This window comes from Lacerta agilis, chromosome 6, assembly GCF_009819535.1.
Source record: "Lacerta agilis isolate rLacAgi1 chromosome 6, rLacAgi1.pri, whole genome shotgun sequence".
In the NCBI taxonomy this organism is placed as follows: Eukaryota; Metazoa; Chordata; class Lepidosauria; order Squamata; family Lacertidae; genus Lacerta; species Lacerta agilis.
The window spans coordinates 1,440,739-1,462,816 of NC_046317.1; the positions used below are offsets into that span (position 1 = coordinate 1,440,739).

At 45.5% G+C, this 22,078-nt stretch overlaps 1 protein-coding gene across 1 annotated transcript in view; it reads left to right on the forward strand.

Annotated features, from left to right (window-relative positions):
- Nucleotides 1-12,998: 12,998 nt before the first annotated feature.
- NMNAT2 (nicotinamide nucleotide adenylyltransferase 2) overlaps nt 12,999-22,078 on the forward strand; it is a 60,546-nt gene continuing 51,466 nt past the window's right edge. Inside the window, exon 1 of the mRNA XM_033151177.1 lies at nt 12,999-13,150. Within this exon, the coding sequence (XP_033007068.1) occupies nt 13,066-13,150 (85 nt within the window). The 5' untranslated portion in view covers nt 12,999-13,065. The remainder of the gene's footprint in view (nt 13,151-22,078) is intronic.

Here is a 22,078-nt window from a genome sequence, read left to right on the forward strand (position 1 = left end):
TCTGCTCTGGAGGGTTGAGGAAAACTCCAGAACAGGTTTAGGGAGCGCGCAGGGGGCTTGCAGAGGGAGGAGAGAAGTTGAAGGTCCCATTGCACAAGCAGACTTTGTTCCACATACACATACCTCACTGGGCACTACCTTGAATTCCACCCTATGAGTCGTATTCAATGTTAGTTCTAATCAGAGTAGACTCATTGATATGAATGGTCCTAAGCTAGCCATTTCAATGGTTCTGGTCGGCATCCGTCTGTCTCTGGAGACAATGGAGGAGTGCACCTTTGAGGGTGAGATCAAGCTGTTGGACGACTGCAACTCCTGCTGTGGCTGTAGAGACCGATGCGGAAGAGACATGTTTAGTTGAATGTGGCCGGTTGTGCCGCTGCAGATGCATCATGGCGTTTCTTCTCTCTGCGCTCCTCCCAGCGGTCATGTCTCCTTTGGTCACTGCTATGGATACACTACTTGACTGGATCTACTAACATGTGAGTAGAACAAACACTGGAGACAATGCACCTTGACCGGGTAAGGGAGAGTACCTGCTGTTCTACCTCAGACGGCAAAATATATTGGGCTGACCAGTGGTGTGTGGTCAGTGTGGACTAGGTGAATAGGCCACTCCTCTAAACAGTCCCAGTAAATTAGAGTCTTAAAGTATTAAAGCCTGGAGCCTCTTCCCAAAGCCCTGGAGGCTTTTGCCTGGCTTAGAGAGGGAGGCGCAATGCTCATGGGCACAACGTTGTGACATCATGACATCATGACATCACACACACACACCCCAATTGCCCTCAAAAGCTGGTGCCTCTGGCCCTAACTATTCCCCTATGAAAAAATTCACCACACGCTGCTGGGGCTGACTCTGAAAAGGGGAAGAGTGGCCACTGAGAGTCTCCTATTCTGTAAAACCTGAACTGGCACTGCCTGGGAGATGGTCAAGTGAGCCACAACAGGTGCCTTCTCACACACCAAGTTATTTGTTTCTACAAATCTGTGGCCAGGTTTTATTTTGTGCTTCTGCGTGCGTTGTGTAAGAAGAGCTAAATTTTCTTAAACAAATAAATAAATCAGGGCCATCTGGCAATCATAGAATCATAGAGTTGGAAGAGACCACCAGGGCCATCCAGTCCAACCCCCTGCCAAGCAGGAAACACCATCCAAGCATTCCTGACAGATGGCTGTCAAGCCTCCGCTTAAAGACCTCCAAAGAAGGAGACTCCACCACACTCCTTGGTAGCAAATTCCACTGTTGAACAGCTCTCACTGTCAGGAAGTTCTTCCTAATGTTTAGGTGGAATCTTCTTTCTTGTAGTTTGAATCCATTGCTCCGTGTCCGCTTCTCTGGAGCAGCAGAAAACAACCTTTCACCCTCCTCTATATGACATCCTTTGATATATTTGAACATGGCTATCATATCACCCCTTAACCTTCTCTTCTCCAGGCTAAACATACCCAGCTCCCTAAGCCGTTCCTCATAAGGCATTGTATGCAGCACCACATGTGTGTGAATCTGAAACAGCAAACTAAACATGTGATTGTTGTCTTCTGATTGTAGCCCTGCAGGTGGCCCCAGGACCTAAGGGCAGCACTTGTTTCCTCCTTCTTCATCCCCCAAATGCATATGGCCGGGTTTGAGTTTGTTTCCTGGCTTGGGGAAAATAGGAAGGATGTTGGTGGGCAAAATTGCAGTGGCAGATCTAAGACCTAGATTTATGCTATGTGTTTGTATTTGTGCTTGTGCTTGCCAGAAAGTCAAGAAAGTTCAGCTGTGATCGAATACAAGCATGCTACTGTACCAGCATTCTGTCAACACGTTGCAAGGGAACATGTTTGTATGGAAACAATATACTGCTTGGGCATAATAAGTTACAGTATACTCAACGGAGTATACTGGGACAAAGGGCCACTGGGATATTGTCCCTCCTGTATCTCCCAGGAAAAGAACCGTCCCAAGGCATCTTGCACCGGGGGAGTTTCCTGGAGAGAGCATTCAACAAGTGGGGAGCCACTGCAGTAAAGACCCTTTGTCATGTTGTCTCCCTCTGGACTTCTCATGGAGGGGGTACACATAGATCGGCCTCAGGTGTTGGTCACAGGGTCTGGGTCAGTTCATAATGGGGAGAGATGGTCCTTGAGGTATTGTGGTCCTGGGCCATTTAAGGCTTTATAGGTGAAAACTCTCACTTTGAATTGCTGCTCTTCCTTGGCCACAATGGATGGGTAGCTGTATGCTGGGAACCAGCTTTGGCTGGCATAGCTAGATCCAATGGCCATTGTTTTCACAGCCTCATTCGGCAGGGATTGGGGTGGCTCGTAACATTTCCTAATATGTGAAATAAATAAATATAGAGCTGTCTCTGCTTTACTCCTGACAGTGATGTAGGGTGTTGTTCACCAGTAGTATAGAGGTCCAGGCCTTGTTTTTAAAGATTAAATCGGAAAAAGTAATTAGATGACCTACATAGCATTAGACTGTGAACTTCAGGTCCCCTTTTCAGGTTACAAGACCATCACGTTTCTTTCTGTTTCACTGCTTTTGGTCTCATTTGCCCTTTGCTCCTATTCAATTTGCTATTCGACTTGGGCTGAAAGTCCTGGGCTCATTTGAGTACAAAACCATTTAGCAATGTACATGTTCAGTCGTTGCTCAGAAGAAGCTCATATGGAATACGGCAGGGGTCAGCAACCTTTTTCAGCCGTGGGCCAGTCCACCGTCCCTCAGACCATGTGGTGGGCCGGACTATACTGTATTTTGAAAACAAATATGAATGAATTCCTACGCCCCACAAATAACCCAGAGATGCATTTTAAATAAAAGCACACATTCTACTCATGTAAAAACACGCTGATTCCCAGACCATCCATGGGCCGGACTGAGAAGGTAATTGGGCCACATCCGGCCCACGGGCCTTAGGTTGCCTACCCCTGGAATATGGTATGTGTGAACTATATTTTTTAATGAAGATGCATATGAATGGTGTGTTAAACAATCACATGGTTCCATTTTCTCTGCAGGGAAGGGGAAAGAGCAGCATGGTCAGTAGTCAGGAATTGTGAGATTTGAAGTCCAACATTTGGAGAGCCACATATTTCTCATTCCTGGTCTAAGGGTACCCTGGTTATATTCCATTCATCACAGGTAAATTCAGCTCCCCATAGAATCAGAATTCCCCACTAGCCTGTCTTCTCTCTTTCAGCTTTCATCTGATTCTCCGCAACCATTGTTCCCCACATCAAACGGGGTGCGCATTTTGCATGGTCACGCGCAGCCCCCTTTGATCCCAGGGCAGCACATGGTAGTTCGGGCTGGCACCACCTTTCCAGGTCAGATACCTGTGGTCTCTGCCTACCCAGCCAGCCATCCAATCTGCCCTGGGGAGGTGTTGCCAGGGGGATTGGCCAGGTAGGAGGAGGGACCACACAGTGCACACAATGGAAGGTGAGACATACCTGAGACATACCTGGGAAGCGGCAGTCTGCTCCAGAGCTTCCCCACCCTCCACTCCCTCAATTAACGCTTACTTTGCAGGTTAATCTTTTCTTTTCCACAGCCCTCACAGGTGTCAAGGCCGCTGTTGAAGGGCTGGAAAGGAATTTCCTTGCATTGGCAGGTTTTGCCTTTCCCGTAGCAATTCATCACAACTTTGGTGGTTGCAGGCCTTGGGCGCAATCCTTTAGTCATCTACCTAAATGGGGGGGCATGGGGTGGTGACCCCACGCCTCCATTGCGGTGGCGATACCAGGGTTCCCGTTAGAGGGGTCTTAGGGGGAGGCAATGGCCATACGCTCAGAGGTTGTCATTGCCCTCCTCCTCCAGCGGCAGCGAACAGGGGGGCGGGCTATCTGCTTGAACATATGTTCTCCAGAGCTAGCCCAACCTCCACACGTGCTGGATAACCCTGAATTTACCCATTTCCCCAGCTGGGGGGCTGGGAAGGATAAACGCCCAATGCCTGAGCCAAGGTCTCCCTACATCTGAATCTTAATAAAGTTGTGGCCAATTTTAATCCCACAGAACTTTGTCTTGTGTCATTATTCCGCTCAGGGGCTGACTGGGGGTTTGGGCACAGAGGGGTGCCTCCATGAGGCAACACCGCCCCAGGCACGCAAGAGGCTTCCTACGCCTCTGGGTTTGGGGGACTCCGCCTGACCACGCAAAATGTTTAGCCTCTTGAAATGCACAAAATATTATCGTGATCTCATGTTTTCGACTTTGAATATGTAGGCTTTCAGCATTTAGTGTTTGAATGTGCTTCTTTGTGTGCCTTGCAACGTTTGTCTTTGCCTATGGATCCACGCCCACCCCCATGAGAGACCAACAGATATTTATAACCCTAATTTCACTGCTGTTCCTGAGTGTTTTGTAAATTCCCCTCCAATCAAGCTTAGTTTAAATGCCTCATTTATAAGAGGCCAGGCTGATGCTTACAAACAGCTTGCTGTGCTTTGCATGTACAAGAGCTTTGTGTATCAGTTCTCATCTTTTAATTTTGGTAAACTAGAAATATGCAAAGTATTTCACAACTCTCTGTCAACCTACAGAGTTTATTCAAGCAAGGCTAGGGAACCATCAGGCACCACTAAGTTTTCTGAAGAAGCTTGTGAGGGAGACAGTATGAATCCCAGCTCGTAAAGGGCCCCTATTCTTCAGTATTTTCTATACTGCAGAAGAATGAGTCGGGAAGCAAAGAAAGAAAACTTGTACATATCCCCGCCCCCCCCGACAACTGAAGGAGGACAGGATAGAGCTACATAGTCATAGGTGGCATACAGAGACTGAATTGAGAACGTTATTTACCCATTTAAATTTTTTTGAAGATGGATTTGAATGGTTTTTAAAATTTATTTATTAAATTTGTCAGTCACTTTTTATTGCCCAGGGCAACTAAAAGCAATTTACAACTAAACAAATAGACATTAAACCCCACATAGATAACAATAAAACCAAGAGTAAAGAGAAATATATTAAAAATATCCCGCTAACTTCTAAAACGCCATAGATAGTGAAAGGTCAAAGGCCTGGTTATAGAGGAAAGTTTTTGCCTGGTGCCTAAAGAGATATTATGATGTTGCCAGGCAAGCCACCCAGAGGAGAGCATTTCACAAACAGGGAGGGAGACCCCTCAGAAAAGGCCCATTCTTGTGTTGCTGCCCTCTGGACCCCTCATGGAGCTTTTTCTCTTTGTGCTTCCTGAAAGAATAAAAGCAGGAGTCATGTGGCTTTGGCTCCCAGCTCAGCTGATCCTGCAAGTGAACTAAATCTCTCTAAAAATTGAGATTCTACAACCTCCATCTGTAAAAGATTGCCTGATCTTTTGGTAAGAAAACCAAGTGCTTTACTCTTTAAGCCATTTGGAACATTTTTCTTCTTCATTTTATTGCTAGTAAATGGAGACTTGTTTGTCGTCACTTCTGGAAACTGTGAGTAAAACATTCACTTATTTGTAAAGTTAGGTGTCTGTGATTTATTCCAGCCTAAGTATTTTAGTAGGCGTGCCTGGTGTGCTCTGGTCCATGGGGTCACGAAGAGTCGGACACGACTGAACGACTGAACAACAACAACAAGTATTTTAGTGGGGAACATTTATTTAAAGGTGGATTAGGGCAGATGCAAATCTACCCAAGTTTAAATTGGTAGATAGGGGTGATATGATAGCCATGTTCAAATATATAAAAGGATGTCATATAGAGGAGGGAGAAAGGTTGTTTTCTGGTGCTCCAGAGAAGCGGACACGGGGCAATGGATTCAAACTACAAGAAAGAAGATTCCACCTAAACATTAGGAAGAACTTCCTGACAGTAAGAGCTGTTGGACAGTGGAATTTGCTGCCAAGGAGTGTAGTGGAGTCTCCTTCTTTGGAGGTCTTTAAGCAGAGGCTTGACAGCCATCTGTCAGGAAGAAGAAGAAGAAGAAGAGAAGAGTTTGGATTTGATATCCCGCTTTATCACTACCCGAAGGAGTCTCAAAGCGGCTAACATTCTCCTTTCCCTTCCTCCCCCACAGCAAACACTCTGTGAGGTGAGTGGGGCTGAGAGACTTCAGAGAAGTGTGACTAGCCCAAGGTCACCCAGCAGCTGCATGTGGAGGAGCGGAAACGCAAACCCGGTTCACCAGATTACGAGTCTACCACTCTTAACCACTACACCACACTGGAATGCTTTGATGGTGTTTCCTGCTTGGCAGGGGGTCTCTTTCTAGGATTCTATGAAATGTGCTTGGAGCAATTGCCATTGTGCTTAACTCTGCTGCTGGTTAGTATGAATCTCTCTTCCAAGTCTCTCTCTCCAACCATTTTTTAGTATATATGATTGATGCATTGTTTGAATAATTGCTTTAAATAATTTTTTTCTTGATAATTTAGATGACACCTTTAGATTTTGTAATTAAGTTATTGTTATTTAGTGATAGTATTACAGATGGACTGTAAGCTTGTTTTTGTATGTGTTTGCTCTCTAAATACACACCCAAACACGTACTGAAACGTGTGTGTGTGTGTGTGTGTGTGCTTTCCAATACCAGAGTTCATGCAGACTACAGATTCTGCCTGGCAGCATGCTATGGTGTCAGTTATTTGGCAGTATCTTCGGTGAAGCTGTAGATTAGGGTCAACCAGGGTGAAGCTGTAGTTTGGGATCAGCTGGCTTGAGGCAGCAAAATCACAATGCTGCAGCAGGTGCTGTAATCGTAGCATGCACAGCTCCAATTGCAGCTGCAGTATTGCTTCAACAAGGCTAGGCCTCTGATGTTATTTCAGCTGAGCAAGTATAATGATTTGCAAAGGTCCACTCCCGAAACTGAAGATGCAAGGGTTGGGAGGAGGTGTTTCATTTGCAATTGCATATTGTGAGGCTGTTAGATAGCCGCACATTGTACCTATTCCGAGTGAGCAGACAGGCTTCGATGGACTGGCCATGCAGCTGGGTCTCCAGACGGATGGAAAGATCTCAACCACAACCAGGAACAGGTTCGATGTTTGCCAACCTGTCCTCTTCCTCTGAGGGAACTTCAGATGGTGGTTTAAGTGCTATAAGCTTTCTTGAAGGAAAATGCTTCCTTGCTGAAACAGCCATGCAACCAAACATAGATTGCCCCATATTGGCCGACAAACATAACTGTAGCCAAAGAGCTTCATGTATGCAATTCATGCACACAATTATTAACTCAGTGGGGCATGTGTTTATGTAAATGCCATCAGGGTTGAGTTGTAAAACGTATCAGGCAAAACAATGGACAGATAATAGGGAGAACAGGGTGGAACTCTGCAATGAATGAAACCTGACTAGTTCAGGACATTTACATTGGTTTCCAGAAGAAGAGGTTGTCTTATGTTCCCCAAAACTCAGTTAAGTTTGAAGCAAAATGGCCAACAGAACTGCCTCCAGAAAAGAGAGGATGGATTTGGAGCATGCATTGTTTACAGGTTCCTGAGAGAGGATATATAATATGATGTTTTCCCAAGTGTTATTGTCACTGCCCTCCTGTTTTAATTATTGCTACTGTTTCATTCTTGCAAGGATCGCTGCTTCTGTGATGGGACTCCCCTTCCTCTCCCTCCAGCTTGTGCCCTCCAAATCTGTCCTGGGGTTTCCCTGACTCTACAGAGCAGGTTTGGGGAGAGTGCAGAGAGGAGGATGGTTAGTTCTGTTGCGCAAACAGAAGTCTTGCCTTTGTTGGCTATACAACCCTATAATTTTATCATTTTGCTTTGCTATATTGTAATCAATCCATTAATCAAACGCATTTCCAGATTTCTAATTTTAGTTAAGTCCCTAAATGGTATGCAAAAATATGCTAGTTTATGTAGTTGTTGTTTAGTTGTGTCTGACTCTTCGTGACCCCATGGACCAGAGCACACCAGGCACTCCTGTCTTCCACTGCCTCTCGCAGTTTGGTCAGACTCATGTTGGCAGCTTCGAGAACAATGTCCAACCATCTCATCCTCTGTCGTCCCCTTCTCCTTGTGCCCTCCATCTTTCCCAACATCAGGGTCTTTTCCAGGGAGTCTTCTCTTCTCATGAGGTGGCCAAAGTATTGGAGCCTCAGCTTCAGGATCTGTCCTTCCAGTGAGCACTCAGGGCTGATTTCCTTGGGAACGGATAGGTTTGATCTTCTTGCAGTCCATGGGACTCTCAAGAGTCTCCTCCAGCACCATAATTCAAAAGCAGTACTTGATTGCAAGCTGCGTTGGTTATTATTCTATTAGAAAAGTTGGGGGTTGGACTAATGAGCCTCAGGAGTCCCTTCCATCTCTACAGTTCTGTATATTAGCTAAACTACATAGCACTGTATTATATGGAAGCCCATATACCGGTAATAGCTGCCGCTTTCTAGAACCTGTCAGATGCAGCTCCTGTGATGAGTGGGACTGAACTGAAGGCAAGGGCAGTCTGTAACAGGGAATAGTAAGGCAGGGGCGTAGCAAGGTAAATTGGTACCCGGGGGCAAAAAAAATTGTCACACCCCCCCAGAGGCGTAGGAAGGTCAGGTGGTACCCGGTGTGGAAAATCTATTGTCACCACCCCCCATTGATTCCCCCCCTGCAAAAATGGTTTTACGTTATTTCATATTTTCTTACAAAGGAATAATAACTAGTAATAATAATAAAAATAAATTATTTATATCTCGCCCTCCCCAGCCGAAGTCGGGCTCAGGGTGGCTAACATCAGATACATAACATTGGTATAAAATCAAACAATAATTAAATTACCTCCTAAAAACATCTCAAAATCAAATTAAAGTCTAATTAGATGGCTTTCCACAGGGTTAGGGTTGGGAACAGTAAAGTGTTCTCTGAACTGAAATTTCAGCCTTCACGACATAGGAAAACAGCCAAGTAAACAGCTATTCTGGTGGAGGAGGGCCAAGATATTAACCGATATGCATGAAATTTCATATATAGCTATATAATCCCCAGTAAAGTAAGATAAGACCTTTGGAGCAGGCATTAAAAAAAGTTTTTTTTAATGAACTGCCCTAGTAGGGCAGTAATTGTTCCTTGATAATTTGTCACTCCCTCCATTATGGAACGTGGGGTGCCCCCCCCTTGCTACGCCCCTGTAGTAAGGTCCTGTGTTGTTCACACCAGGGAGCAAGCTTCACAAATAGATTTTCAGGGGTTAAGCAGTGCCCTGTGCCCTGTAGCTCTTGAGAAGCTTCATTGGTAAGTCTGGCTGTTATTCCAGGAGTTCTCTTTGCAGACGAGAGAGCTTGGTGGCGGAACACAGGATAAATCCCTGCATGGAGCCCCTTGGATTCAGGATCTACTAAACTTTCTCGAACCCCGACACAATCTAGAAATAAAAACCATGTTGGTGGATGTCTTCCTTCATCTCTGAGACTTTGAAGGAACTTCAAAATGAACAAGAAAATCTGAAAACGTTTTGCCTGCCCTGTGCATGCTTGCAGTTTCCATTCAATGAAAGCTCATCATGAGCATTTTAAACAGAACCTTTTTTCTTTTCAGCTTTAATAGCTATGGAAATACTGGTTTAGAAGAAGAGAGCAGAATCCCTCTGATGCAATGTTGAGGGTTTAATAACACTCTCTGGCTTGGACAAATTATCTTGACTTTCTGTTTCCTGACGCTGATCTGTTGCCCCTAAGGGAAGCTTATAAAATAACAGGATGGAGGAGAAGAAAACCCCAACCCCAGCTTTTTCAGTAAGCTAAAAGGGATTTTGCTAATTTGGAATGAGAGCCATAAAGGGGGAAAGATAGATCAATAGCTCCATGCAGATCTTTATTGTTCTCAGAGATGAAAAGCCTGCAGCATTATTATTATTATTATTATTATTATTATTATTATTATTATTATTATTATAGAATAGAGCAATGCTAGGATTGGTAGAGGAGCAGTTGCTGCTGCTTACAACATGAACATTATAGGCTCTGTGCTTTGAAATTTGAAGGAAGAGATACTTGCAGTTCTTGTTTGAACCCCCCCCCCCAAATAGCTAAAGAGGGATCTGCATGACAACCTCTGGCTGTGGTTGAGAGAGCTTCATCCAGCAGATGGGAGACCACATTGCTACCAAAGACAGGGAATCCAAATACAGGTAGGCAGCTGTGTTGGTCTGCCGTAGTCAAAACAAAATAAAAAATAAAAAAATTTCTTCCAGTAGCACCTTAGAGACCAACTAAGTTTGTTCTTGGTATGAGCTTTGGTGTGCATGCACACTTCTTCACATACACTGAAACAGAAGTCACCAGAGTGGGGAGTGGGGAGGGGTATTACTCAGAAGGGTGGTGGGAATCCAAAGTTATACTGGGGGACAATGACTCTGATTTCACATACAGATTGCAGAACACCTCCTAGGTTTTGCTCTGAGAAGGCATGCAAAATTGTTGCTGCTATTATCATTGGATTTCTAGCCTGCTTTTTAGAGGGGAGGTATACCCCCACAATTGAGGGACCCAGGTGGTGCTGTGGTCTAAACCACAGAGCCTAGGGCTTGCCAATCAGAAGGTCGGCGGTTCGAATCCCCGCGGCGGGGTGAGCTCCCGTTGCTCGGTCCCAGCTCCTGCCAATCTAGCAGTTCGAAAGCACATCAAAGTGCAAGTAGATAAATAGGTACCACTCCGGCGGGAAGGTAAACGACGTTTCCGTGTGCTGCTCTGGTTCGCCAGAAGCGGCTTTGTCATGCTGGCCACATGACCCGGAAGCTGTACTTGGGCTCCCTCAGCCAGTAACACAAGATGAGCGCCGCAACCCCAGAGTCGGACACGACTGGACCTAATGGTCAGGGGTCCCTTTACCTTTTTATACCCCCACAATCTCAAGGCAGGTTACAACAGACCAATGCAAAGCAGCATGACAGTTCCAAAGTGTAAAACTCTCCCTCCCCCCCCCTCTAAAATAGCAGCAGATTTAGAAGTTCTTAAATATAATAACAATAACTACTCAAAAGCAAACTGGGATAATAAAAAGTTTTTGGAGATTTTTCCAGGGCTTTCTTGTGTGTGTTCTACACCAACAGCACCGCTTCTTTTGCAGTCCACAGTAGCTTTTTTGTCCTGGCACCCTTGGCACTTTTACCAATGTATGAGTACCAGCACCTCATTGTGGGCACCACAATATGTCCATTTCACAGGAAAAAATCTGGTGATGCTCAAATACACCCCCTCCCCCAGCAAGGTCAAAGTGCAGATGAAAAAGCAGGCAACACCCCCTCAGAATAAACAAAGCCTCCCACCAAACAACCCCCAATAGCAAAAACACCTCAATTTTTTTTAAAAAAAACACCAGTTGGGAAGATTAGTGGGCCTAGGCAAGTGCCAAGGTGTGTGTCTGAGGGAGTTGTGGGGGCTTTGGACACAGCATTGGGGAACCCAGGATTAAATGCTAAATCACACATGTGTGCATGCAGGTCCAACTAGATGTGGGTGGCGAATGAAAGGGAGGTGTATGAAAAAGAGACATTTTTGCCTCTGGAACCACCCACCACCGGCTTCAGTCCCACCAAGCCACCAAGATGTGGTCCTCAACAGTTCTCAGGATTTCTCAGACATGGTTCTCTAGCTGCTGTTGGATTACAACTCCCATCATCCCTCACTACTGGTCCAGTGAGCTATGGATGATGGGAGTTGTAGGCCAGCAACAGCTGGGGTCCGGTTCCCCATCCCTGGCCTAGACTAAGGGTGTCAGGAAGTGACAACACAAGGGAAAGTTATTAATATGCAACAGGCTACAGTGGTGTATAGGGATTTGGGTTTTTGAGCATAGGCAGAAGTACCCAGTTCAAATCTTCCCTCTGCTGTGAACTCACTAGCTGCCCCCCCCAGCCTCAAATGCATATCTGCAAAACAAAGGAGTTCCTCTTTCAGAATCCAATCAAAGATCCCCCCCTGCTTATTTTAAGACTAGTACTCTCTGAGGAGAGGAACCTGTGTGTGTGTTATAGGTAAGAATTTGCATGGCAGAATGCTGCCCCCCAAAAAAAAGAAAAAAGAAAAAGAATTAATTCCACAAAGAAAATTCAACACCGGCCATTCCAGCCTCATCATCTCCTTGACAGGCTTGTTTTCTATGTGTAGAGATTTTCATAGAATCATACAATTGTAGAGTTGGAAGGGACCCTGAGGAACATCTAGTCTAACTCCCTGAAATGCAGGAATATTCAGCCTTCCCATACAAGGATTGAACCTGCAACCTTGCCATTATGAGCACCACACACTAGCCAACTGAGCTATTCATTATTGCTGACGTTTAGAACATTAAAGTGGTTTAAAGTGATACAGCCTGAACAAAGGCTTATCACCTGATTGAGGTATAACCCAACAATAGTGTAATGAAGGTGGTTGTTGATTGGATTAAATTCTTGCCCATCTCTTTCTCTCTTGTCCTCCATCACCACTAGATCTTATAGGTAAGATACACACAGAGAGAGACACAGCACCTCTAGAACTGTGTGCTTCTGTAGTGTCTGAAAGCATGGCACTTGACAAGCCATTGGTGCAGCAATTAAACTGCTAGCACATTGGCAAAGCTGGGCAGGGTGCGGTCTGGTTTCAAACAGAATGGGGACCACATTAGTGCCAGATTAAACCCTGTTGAGGCCCCTAGGCAGTCAAACTCTTGGTGTGGGGGTGAGACAGGGCTCACAAATTATCTCTTAATATGTTTTTGATTTTACCAACCAACCATTTTAATAAAGCAATTTTATTTCAAGATCAATTCAATATTATTTTGATCCGTTGTCACAGGGCCCCTAAAAGGCACGGAGCCCATAGGCCTACTCTGCCTATTTGGTAATCCCGCACTCAACCGTGTGTTGAGATTGTTGCGTTGCAGGGGTTGGACTAGATGACCCTCGGGGTCCCTTCCACCTCGATGCTGCTATGAAAAGAGAGCTGCTTCAGGCAGCGGCGCTGCCCCTCCCAGAGCTCTAGCTTCCGCTCGAGAGGCCTGGGGAGGCGAGCAACCCCAGCCTGGCGCGCAATGCGTTAAGCGGAGAGGGGAGGGACGCTGCTTGCGTCTGGGAGCGCGCAGCCTTCCCTCCCTCTGCAGACCCATTGAGAGACACAAGAAAGGAGAGAGAGCGAGGCAGCGGGCGAAGGAGCAAGGCAGCACCATGACTGAGACGACCAAGACTCACGTTATCCTCCTGGCCTGCGGCAGCTTCAACCCCATCACCAAAGGGCACATTCAGATGTTTGGTGAGTCTTTCCTCCGTGCGCCCTCGCCAGGGCTATGAGGTCTGTTTGTTTGCGGGGCTCCTGCCTTTCTTCCCAGTGTGGCATTGCTTGATTTGCTGGCTCTGGTCCAGGAGTGGGGTGGAGGATGCTGGCTGGACCTCTTTCCGGGCTTGGCAGATCTGGAGGGGAAAGGAGGAGAGGCTTTCTTGCTAGGGCCAAACTGCCGCAGAGCCGGGAAGGAAGAGGGAGAGACCAGGAGAGCTGTTTTGCGCCGTGTGGCCACCTCAGGGAGAGCCGAGGCAAGGGAGGGGCAGCGGCTCTTCTGGACCCAAGGGAGGGGGGCGCAGGAAAGCTTAGGGGCTTCTTGGCTTGTGGGTGGGTGGGTGCGTGGGAAACAGGATAGGGAGCGTTTAGTAGCCGCGTCAGAGTAGAGACAATGTGGAGCTGTTTAGACCGGGAGTGCCAGAGCTCCCCAAGGAAGGGGCGTGAGAGAGGTGATGTATTGGTTGTTTGGTTCTTCTGGAGGTGGTTTTCTGCGGGTTGGAGCAGCCAGGAGCGGAGGTGGGGGGGGGGAGGGAGAGAGCAGGCTTGGGAGGAGGAGGATGGGGTGTGTGCGGCGGCGCGGGTGGGGGAAGATGAGATGATGGCTGATGGATACGCAGGAGGATGGATGGATGAATGAGAGGTTTGCCTGGTAGCTAAGGGAGGGCGGTTGGTGTCAGCAAAAGGGAAGGCGTTTGCGGAGCTTGTTGTTTGGGGGTGGGGAAACTCTTCTCCTTGTGGAAATGTCAGCCTAGTCACCCGCCACTGAATCAGTGAATGAAGAGCCTGGGATATGAGATCTCCAGCTTCCTCCTCCTGCTGATCTGGTTACCTCTTTTAGTGGGGGGTAGCGCCTTTATTAGCCACTGTGCTGGCAGAGAATGCCATCCAGCACAATCACACAGAGAGCCAGATTTGCCATGGGGTGTACATTCTGCAGGCAAGAGCTGAACCTTGAAAAGCCTGCTTGAGTGACAATGTGTGTTTGCAAACATGTACTTGTTGCAGTCAGGCGTTACATGCTTAAGAGATATACTCCACATCTTTGGCATACCCACAGAACAGCCCCATACTGTGTGAAATGGCCCTGCCCCCTCTTGCATACGCACACATTGAATTAAACCAGAGTATGCTTGTCTTTTGAACAGGGAGCAAACTAGGAGGAGATATGATGAGATTTTGTTGGGGGGAGACTATCTGAAATCTTGGGTCACAACCTCAAGAGGCAATTTCATGCCTATGGCTACCTCTAGTCTTAGGCTGGAGTGTCAGCTGTTGGTCGTTGTATTGACAGTGGCATGATGTTGCATGTGTGTTTGTATGTATGTATGTGTCAATCCTGTGTATATACAATGGCTGCTTCAGTTTTGGAGGGCATACTATGCAGTTTTAAGAGAATTAAAGGATGATAATGGGGTGTGTGGGTGGTGTCGCCTCCCCTCTTTTCAAAAGCATTTGTGTAGATATGGTGCACTGAATCTAAAAAATTATAGCTGTTTTGCATATAGAACCAGGCGCATTGAGTGTCATCTTGCATGTGTGTCTTTGAGGTCTGTATAAAAGAAGAGGCTTTTAAAAATGGGTCTTGTATGCATGGGCAGGAAGGTTAAGAGCTGTTTGCTGTCCATGACTGTAAGTGCTGAAATTACTTCACCGTTGAGAACAGGAAACACCAGGCCTTTTTTCCATCACTAGAAGTCTAGAGAGATTGTTGTTAAGAGCTTGACCGGCCTTGGAAATACTGAACGATATTGATGATCAGGTGCCCCTACTTGGCACAAGCTAAGCAGCTGACTCATTGAGAAATTAGTGAGGTCAAAGTGGGAATTGCGATAACGACTCATTTCTTAGAAAAATGTGTGCCTATAATCAGCAGTAGAAACACACAGGGTGGTGGGAAAATTCACCCTATTGTCATTTGGTTTGTAAATACACCTCAAGTCTCAAAAAAGCTGCCTGTGCAATGGAAATTCACCAGACTCTTTCAATGCAGCCAGAGGAGAAGACTTTCCACCAATTCATACCAGAAGGAAAAAATGCACAGAATTATAAATAATGCACATGTTGTGCATGTTAAACATTGATTTGTGCCTGCTCTGAAGACCACTCTGCTCCTTTCTTTTCAAGAGAAGGCCTGGTCATCTGTTTACAACACTGGGAACATTCTGTGATCCACCCCCCCCCCCAAGTCAATCAGAGTTTTGGTGAAGGTGAGATCAGGGTTGTATTTAAGACACAGCCCAACATTTAAAGCAGCTTCAAAAAGAGCCACTGCTCAGAGATAGGAGGATTTTGGCTTTGTACACCAGCATATGCTAATACTGTTATGTAGATGAAATAAATCTGAATGAATGCAATAATACGTTCCCTGATTGTAAAATGGCGCATAATGAGAACCAGGAAGTCATCCCCCCCCCCGCCAGGTGCCTGCTGGCTTACAGATGCTCCTATTTCCATTTAATATGAGCACTCACAAAGCTTCTCACATCTGCATAGGTTCCCTTTAAGAGCACATGGCACCGCTGTGAAATGCCAGGATCTGTGTCCTAGGAAGTGAGGGAACATCCTGTCCGCGTAGCCCTTTCATTTCCCATGTGTCAGCAAAGTGGATCAGAGGCCCTAGCCAGATCTCTTGCACAGCACCAAGTAGAAAGAGGCCTGCACTGCCCACTTGCTCGTTTCCAGCAGAGTCCTGATCTGTCTTCAAAGGCAGTTCCTGCAAACTTAAACCTAGGCTGAGGGATGCTGGGTTATCCTATTGAGATAAACCAGAGAAGACCCCAAATAATTCAGGGCTACGCAAGATCTGAAGACCAGATAGGGATGGGAACGGAGAGATGGCATATCATAATGTCTGAGATGCAATTGGGCAATTCCTTGATTTGTATGTGTATAATCCCACTTGATTTTCATACTTGCCCTCATGAGCCAATTTTACCTCTTCCACCTACGTTTCATTCCACCCTTTCCTAGCTCAAGATTTGGGAATGCCTAATTCTCCAGCAAGCTTGAGGTTCTTTTTAAAAGCCACATAGTAAATAACACCTGTCACTAAAGATTACTTTGTTTATTATATTTGTATACAACCCTTCATCTGAAGATCCAAGACAACAGAAAGCTATGTGTATTTTAAGCTGGAAGCTTATTGTAACCCATGATATTGTGGATTTTGGGGTGCTGAAGTGGGGAGAGAGAACAATTGTGAACTACCAGCTGGTAAAGTAAAATGTGTAAAGTAGACCCTTGTCTCTATCCTTGTCCTCTTTTGATTTGTGTATGTTGCAGGGAAGCAGCCAGGAGCCACCCACTTGTGGTGAACTTCATAATCCCCATCTTCCCATGCAGCTAGTCCCTCGCTCTTAGCTCATCTTCCACTCTTGTGAAAATGTACTCTTTGTAGGCTCCTTAGGGCAGGTGTGGGGAACCTTTGGCCCTCCATATGTTGCTGAACTACAATTTTCATCATACCATGCTTGCCAGGGCTGATGGGAGTTGTAGTTCAGCAACACCTGGTGGGTCAAAGGTTCACTGCACCATGTAAGTAATACCATTGGCATAAATAACAATAGAGGGGGAAATGCTCTGCATGTGTGGGGTAGTTACATTGACTTACCACGCAGGATTACACACAATTTACAATTAATATAGGGGCAGATGCATAGCTGTCAATTCTCCCTTTTTTTTGCGGGAAACTCCCTTATTCCAAGCCGTTTCCCGCTGCTATCCCTGATTTTTTTATATCCCTTAAATTTCCCTTATTTCAAAGGGAATATTCCTCTCCCCAGGCACGTCTCTACCCTGTGGCGTCTCTACCCTGTGACGACCCGGCCTGCCCAGGCCTGATGTGTGATGCTAATTATTTTCCCCAAGAGTTAAATGATAACTGATCAGAGGCAGCTACCGGAGAGCTATGAGATTCAGGTGAGGGTCAGATGACTTGTCAATCCCAGCAGGTATATAAGAGGGTCAGATGATCTGTCAATCCCAGCAGGTATATAAAAGGCCAGGTTGTGCAGTCAGCTGGGGCCTGTAAAAAGCCAGGCCGGGAGCCACCTTAAGTTGAGGCTGCATAGGCCTTGTGGTGCATGTGATTCAGATTCTATTCAGTTGAACCTCTGGTTACAAAGTTCACAAACAAAGTTCTAGGAGAAGGAAAATTTTGATCCTAAACCTCTGCTGCCTTGTGGGGTTATCTTTGGGGAAAGAAAAGGCTCAGGAGTAAACAGAAATCTGGAGTCCCTAGGTGGTTGGATGGCGCCTTGCATGCCTTCTTAGGGCAACTCCTGCATCCAAGTGGTGCCAAGCATCTTGCGCTGCTTCCCTTTGGACCACATTAGCGAGGCCAAGAAGGGGGTCTTTCCGTCTGGGCAGCCCGGGACCTCCAGCCCCACTGGCCAGGCTTGCGCCCCAGGGAGGTCACTTCAGTGCTGCTAACACATCAGTTTGACTTCACCCCCAGAGGTGCACTCCATTGTCTTTCAAGACAGATAGATGCCAACAACCAAATGATAACAACATAAAGAACAAAAGCCAGTATAAAAAAGATCCACTGAAGAAGAAGAAGAAGAAGAAGAAGAAGAAGAAGAAGAAGAAGAAGAGTTTGGATTTGATATCCCGCTTTTCACTACCCGAAGGAGTCTCAAAGTGGCTAACATTCTTCTTTCCCTTCTTCCTCCCCCACAACAAACACTCTGTGAGGTGGGTGGGGCTGAGAGACTTCAGAGAAGTGTGACTAGCCCAAGGTCACCCAGCAGCTGCATGTGGAGGAGCGGAGACGCGAACCCGGTTCCCCAGATTACGTGTCTACCGCTCTTAACCACTACACCACACTGGCTCTCACACTGGCTTACATTACTTGGTTGTAGAGGGGTGTGTGTGTGGCTAAATATGCTTTACTGCGTTAGGCTACTGTCATAAGACAACTGAGAAGAGAGCCATAAAATAATTCCTAATCCAACACTCCAAGCAAAACCAATAAACAGTTACATGATTTAAAACCAGCTCAACCTTTTACCTAAGGGAAAATAATTCTTTTGAAAAGCAAAACAGGGCAGAAACCGGCCCCACCTATGTTGGGAGGAAGTTCCATTGACATGACATGAGACGTGGCTGGTGCTGTGGTCTAAACTACTGAGCCTCTTGTCAGGTCGGTGGTTCAAATCCTGCTGCTCTGTCCCAGCTTCTGCCAATCTAGCAGTTCGAAAGCACACCAGTGCAAGTTGATAAATACGTACTGTTGCGGCGGGAAGGTAAACAGTATTTCCGTGTGCTCTGGCTTACATTACTTGGTTGTAGAGGGGTGTGTGTGTGGCTAAATATGCTTTACTGCGTTAGGCTACTGTCATAAGACAACTAGTAGCTGCAATTGTGGTATCTTCCCTGGCCTGCTATTCTCAGTAAAACTTCAACGTTTGATGTTTTATTATGTTTTATATTCAGCTGGAAGCCGTCTGGAGTGGGTGGGGTATTATTATTATTATTAATAATAATAAAAAATAGTAATAATATTTTTATTGCAAGGTTGCATCCATGACAAAAGTGTCTCTTGTCCATCTCTAGCTATACTGCTGAATCCCAAAAAAGCATTAGTTCTGATCCCAGAAATGCAGATCTATGCTATTTTTTTAAATGTCTTCCAAACATTAAACTAGCAAAACAACATTTTTCAGAGACTGGTCCAATGATTTCTGGAGGGGCTTTGGCTGTAACAAAGACCCACCAAAAGCATATTTTGAAGACATAATTATCACCGCCAAGGACAAAAATGTGAAAACTTGTCAACAGAGACTCTAACCTGCTCAGCTGTACTGCCCAAAGAGTACCAATGCTGCCAGAGTGCCCTGTGCCACGTTCCGGGTTTTGAACGTTAAATAATCCTTCCCCTCTTACAGTCGGTTCACCCCACGTCATCTTATTCTGCTATTGCAAGAGAAACTGGAGGTGAATTGAACTTGAAACCAGAAGTACTGCTCCGGCACTGGCCAATTCTGTTTCATTCAGTGCTTATCTGGAAATGGTGAAAAGTCGTTTAGATTTTTACAGTCTTGTGGAATCAGTTTGTAGCAGCAGAACAGTCTGATCACATGCTGCAATACTATTACATTAAGAGCTGGTTCATGCATTCATGTTACAACACTTGATTACTATTCACTTGGGGCTGTTTCACACACATTCATATTTTGATTTTTCTGTTCTTAATTATTTAGGCTGTAGCTGTATTTCTGCTAACTGGGAGTAAGTCCCATTGAATGGTTTCTGAAAACATACATTTTAGGCAAGCATTCTCCAGATATGAACTTCTGATTTTATTGTTTTAGAAGGTTTTTATTTTTTACCTGTCTTGTTACGCTTTTTATTGTTTGTTCTATTGTATATTTTACTTACTAATTAAATTTCTATACATATCTGAAGAAGTGTGCATGCACACGAAAGCTCATACCAAGAGCAAACTTAGTTGGTCTCTAAGGTGCTGCTGGAAGGAATTTTTTTTATTTTTTATTTTGTTTAAAATTTCTATAGGGAGGTTTACAGTACACACTAACAAACACAAACAATAATGCCCCCCAAGTATTAAGGATGTTTTAATGCCCAATGAATTTCTTATTGTGTATTTTAATTATGCATTGATTTTATATTTGTAAACTACTTTGAAGTCATTTTTGAATATAAGCAGTATATAAAATAAAAGTAATACTATAGTAATATTAACAACAACCACAACTTAATAGGATCTATTTCAGAGGAAACCTGTAAAGCATTCCACTTTTTCATATATGCAGAGGTATACTCTATGTTTCTACAATAGGGGAGCAAGGTATAAATCTGCTTCAGTAAATGACTACATGGCCTGCAGCTGACTGAGTTGAGTCCACCAAAAGGCACTATATTTAGAGGCAATGCCAAGTGAATCAAATGCTCCGTTTGTGGTATTAGATCTATCTATATGGGCTAGTTGTCGCTTAATGATACAGTCATCAAGGGATGAACATGGATTCCTGAACCAGCCTTTGATGACTGTGACTGCCGGATGAGTCAGTTTACAATCGATGTGTGGGTGCTGTTCCCACTGCTGTATTCTGCTGTGATTAAAAGTGATTTTATTTTGTTTCAGATTGAGTGTTGTGGTTGAAACTGGTTTTATTTTATCATATGGTGTCTGATTGTGAGCTGGCATGAAGACTGGCCTGGGTCAAAAGACAGGGTGTAAATGAAATAACTCAATGGCGAGTCAGCATAGTCTACTCTAGCAGTACGCATAGTCTAGGATTGTGGACTGGAGGGGCACCCTGCAGCCTCAGGCAGATACGGAGACTGGAGGTCCTAGCATAGAACCCAGAATCCTGTCTCTGCCAAGCACCGGATGTGGTAGAGCAGATGCTTCGCATCTGTGGGGTCCAGCCTTTGGGGCCACTCTCCAAAGAAGTCCTTGGATGTGGTTCCAATGGAAGCATGGTGGTGCTGGACATAGTCAAAGCTCCCTGTCTGGTGGCGTTTATTTGGGGTGAAGTGGGATGAGACCAGAGGCACATGCAAGTAGCTTTTCTAACCATTATAGGCGTGAGGGAAAGGAGAAGGAAAACTTTCTGGCAGGCTGCAGCCAGGATCTTATTCTGGCAGGATAGTCAAGGGTGAAATAGGCTGGAGGTCAGGCACAGGATCAGGCAAACAAGGACCATGGGATGGAGGAAGAGGCAAGATCAGAAGATGGGATGGTGGTCAGGTAATGGCTGGCCATATACCGTAAGAACCAAGGCAGGAATGTAGGCAAGGTGATGAATTTTGATGTACAAGTTGCTTCAAATGAGAAGTACAGGTTGGAACAGAAGTTGTATACAGGAACTGAGGTCCCTATTGGTTCCTCAAGTCACATGATCCTGGCTTGACTGAGGAGCTGCACAGCAATATTCTGTCCCTCCAGATGTTGTTGGACTACAGTTTCCATCGTTGCCCATGGTAGCTGAGACTGATGGGGATTGCAGTGCAGCAGCACCTGTAGGGTGGTAGTTTTTCCACCCCTGTTTTAGAATGAACTTGCTATCTGTAAAATGGGCTTGCCATTACCAGGTTTAGCCAACAGGCCACATTTTGTGGCAGCTGCTCAGCTTCATGTATTCTCTCTCATTTGAATACAAAGTGAAAAACAAAACCAAACAAGAGCAGACAGCACTGAGGAAGAAATACCAGTATGGAGCAATGCCACCATAAGCAGGGATCAAGAACTATTCTTGCCAGGGGGATGCTTTGGGGGGGGGGCAAAGATCCCTGCCCTGCCTCCCCAGTGGAGAGCTGCCTTATGCTGGTTGAGTCAGGCCACTGGGTCCAACTACTCAGTATTGTCCATGCTGGCCAGCAGTGGCTCTTTAGGGTTTCAGAGAGGAAATATTTCCAGCCTGGAGATGCTGGGAGTTGGCCATGATGATTGTAAGATCAATTGTCCAGATGCTAACTGGGGTTGACGGGGAACTTCAATGCCCCCTCTTGCTCCCCCCCCCATCTTTTGGCAATTTATCTTTAAACTAGATTTGGACAGGACAGGACTGTCCTCTGTAAAGTTGCACATGCAATCGCCCTTACTGAAAACAAAATAGCCATTCTAGCCCTTTCTTCTAGACAAGGCTTAAATCTCTGTGACTGCGCATTTATTTTTGTGTGTGTGCGCGCGCTCCATCCATGTCTTTCCAGTCTGCTTCCCTACCCCCAAATAGCCAAGCTGAAGACTTCCTTTGTTTTTTGAATGGCAGATTAAGCCAGCACCTTATCCATCTGAATCTACAACAGACTGTGCTGTTTGCTCTGTATGCCTAGATGAAAGTTGTGTAAGCTCGAAAGCTTGCAGCATTTCACATGGCAAGATGCTCCAGTGAAACAGAACATTTTACCTATTTCCTGACCCAACTCTGTCAGCCT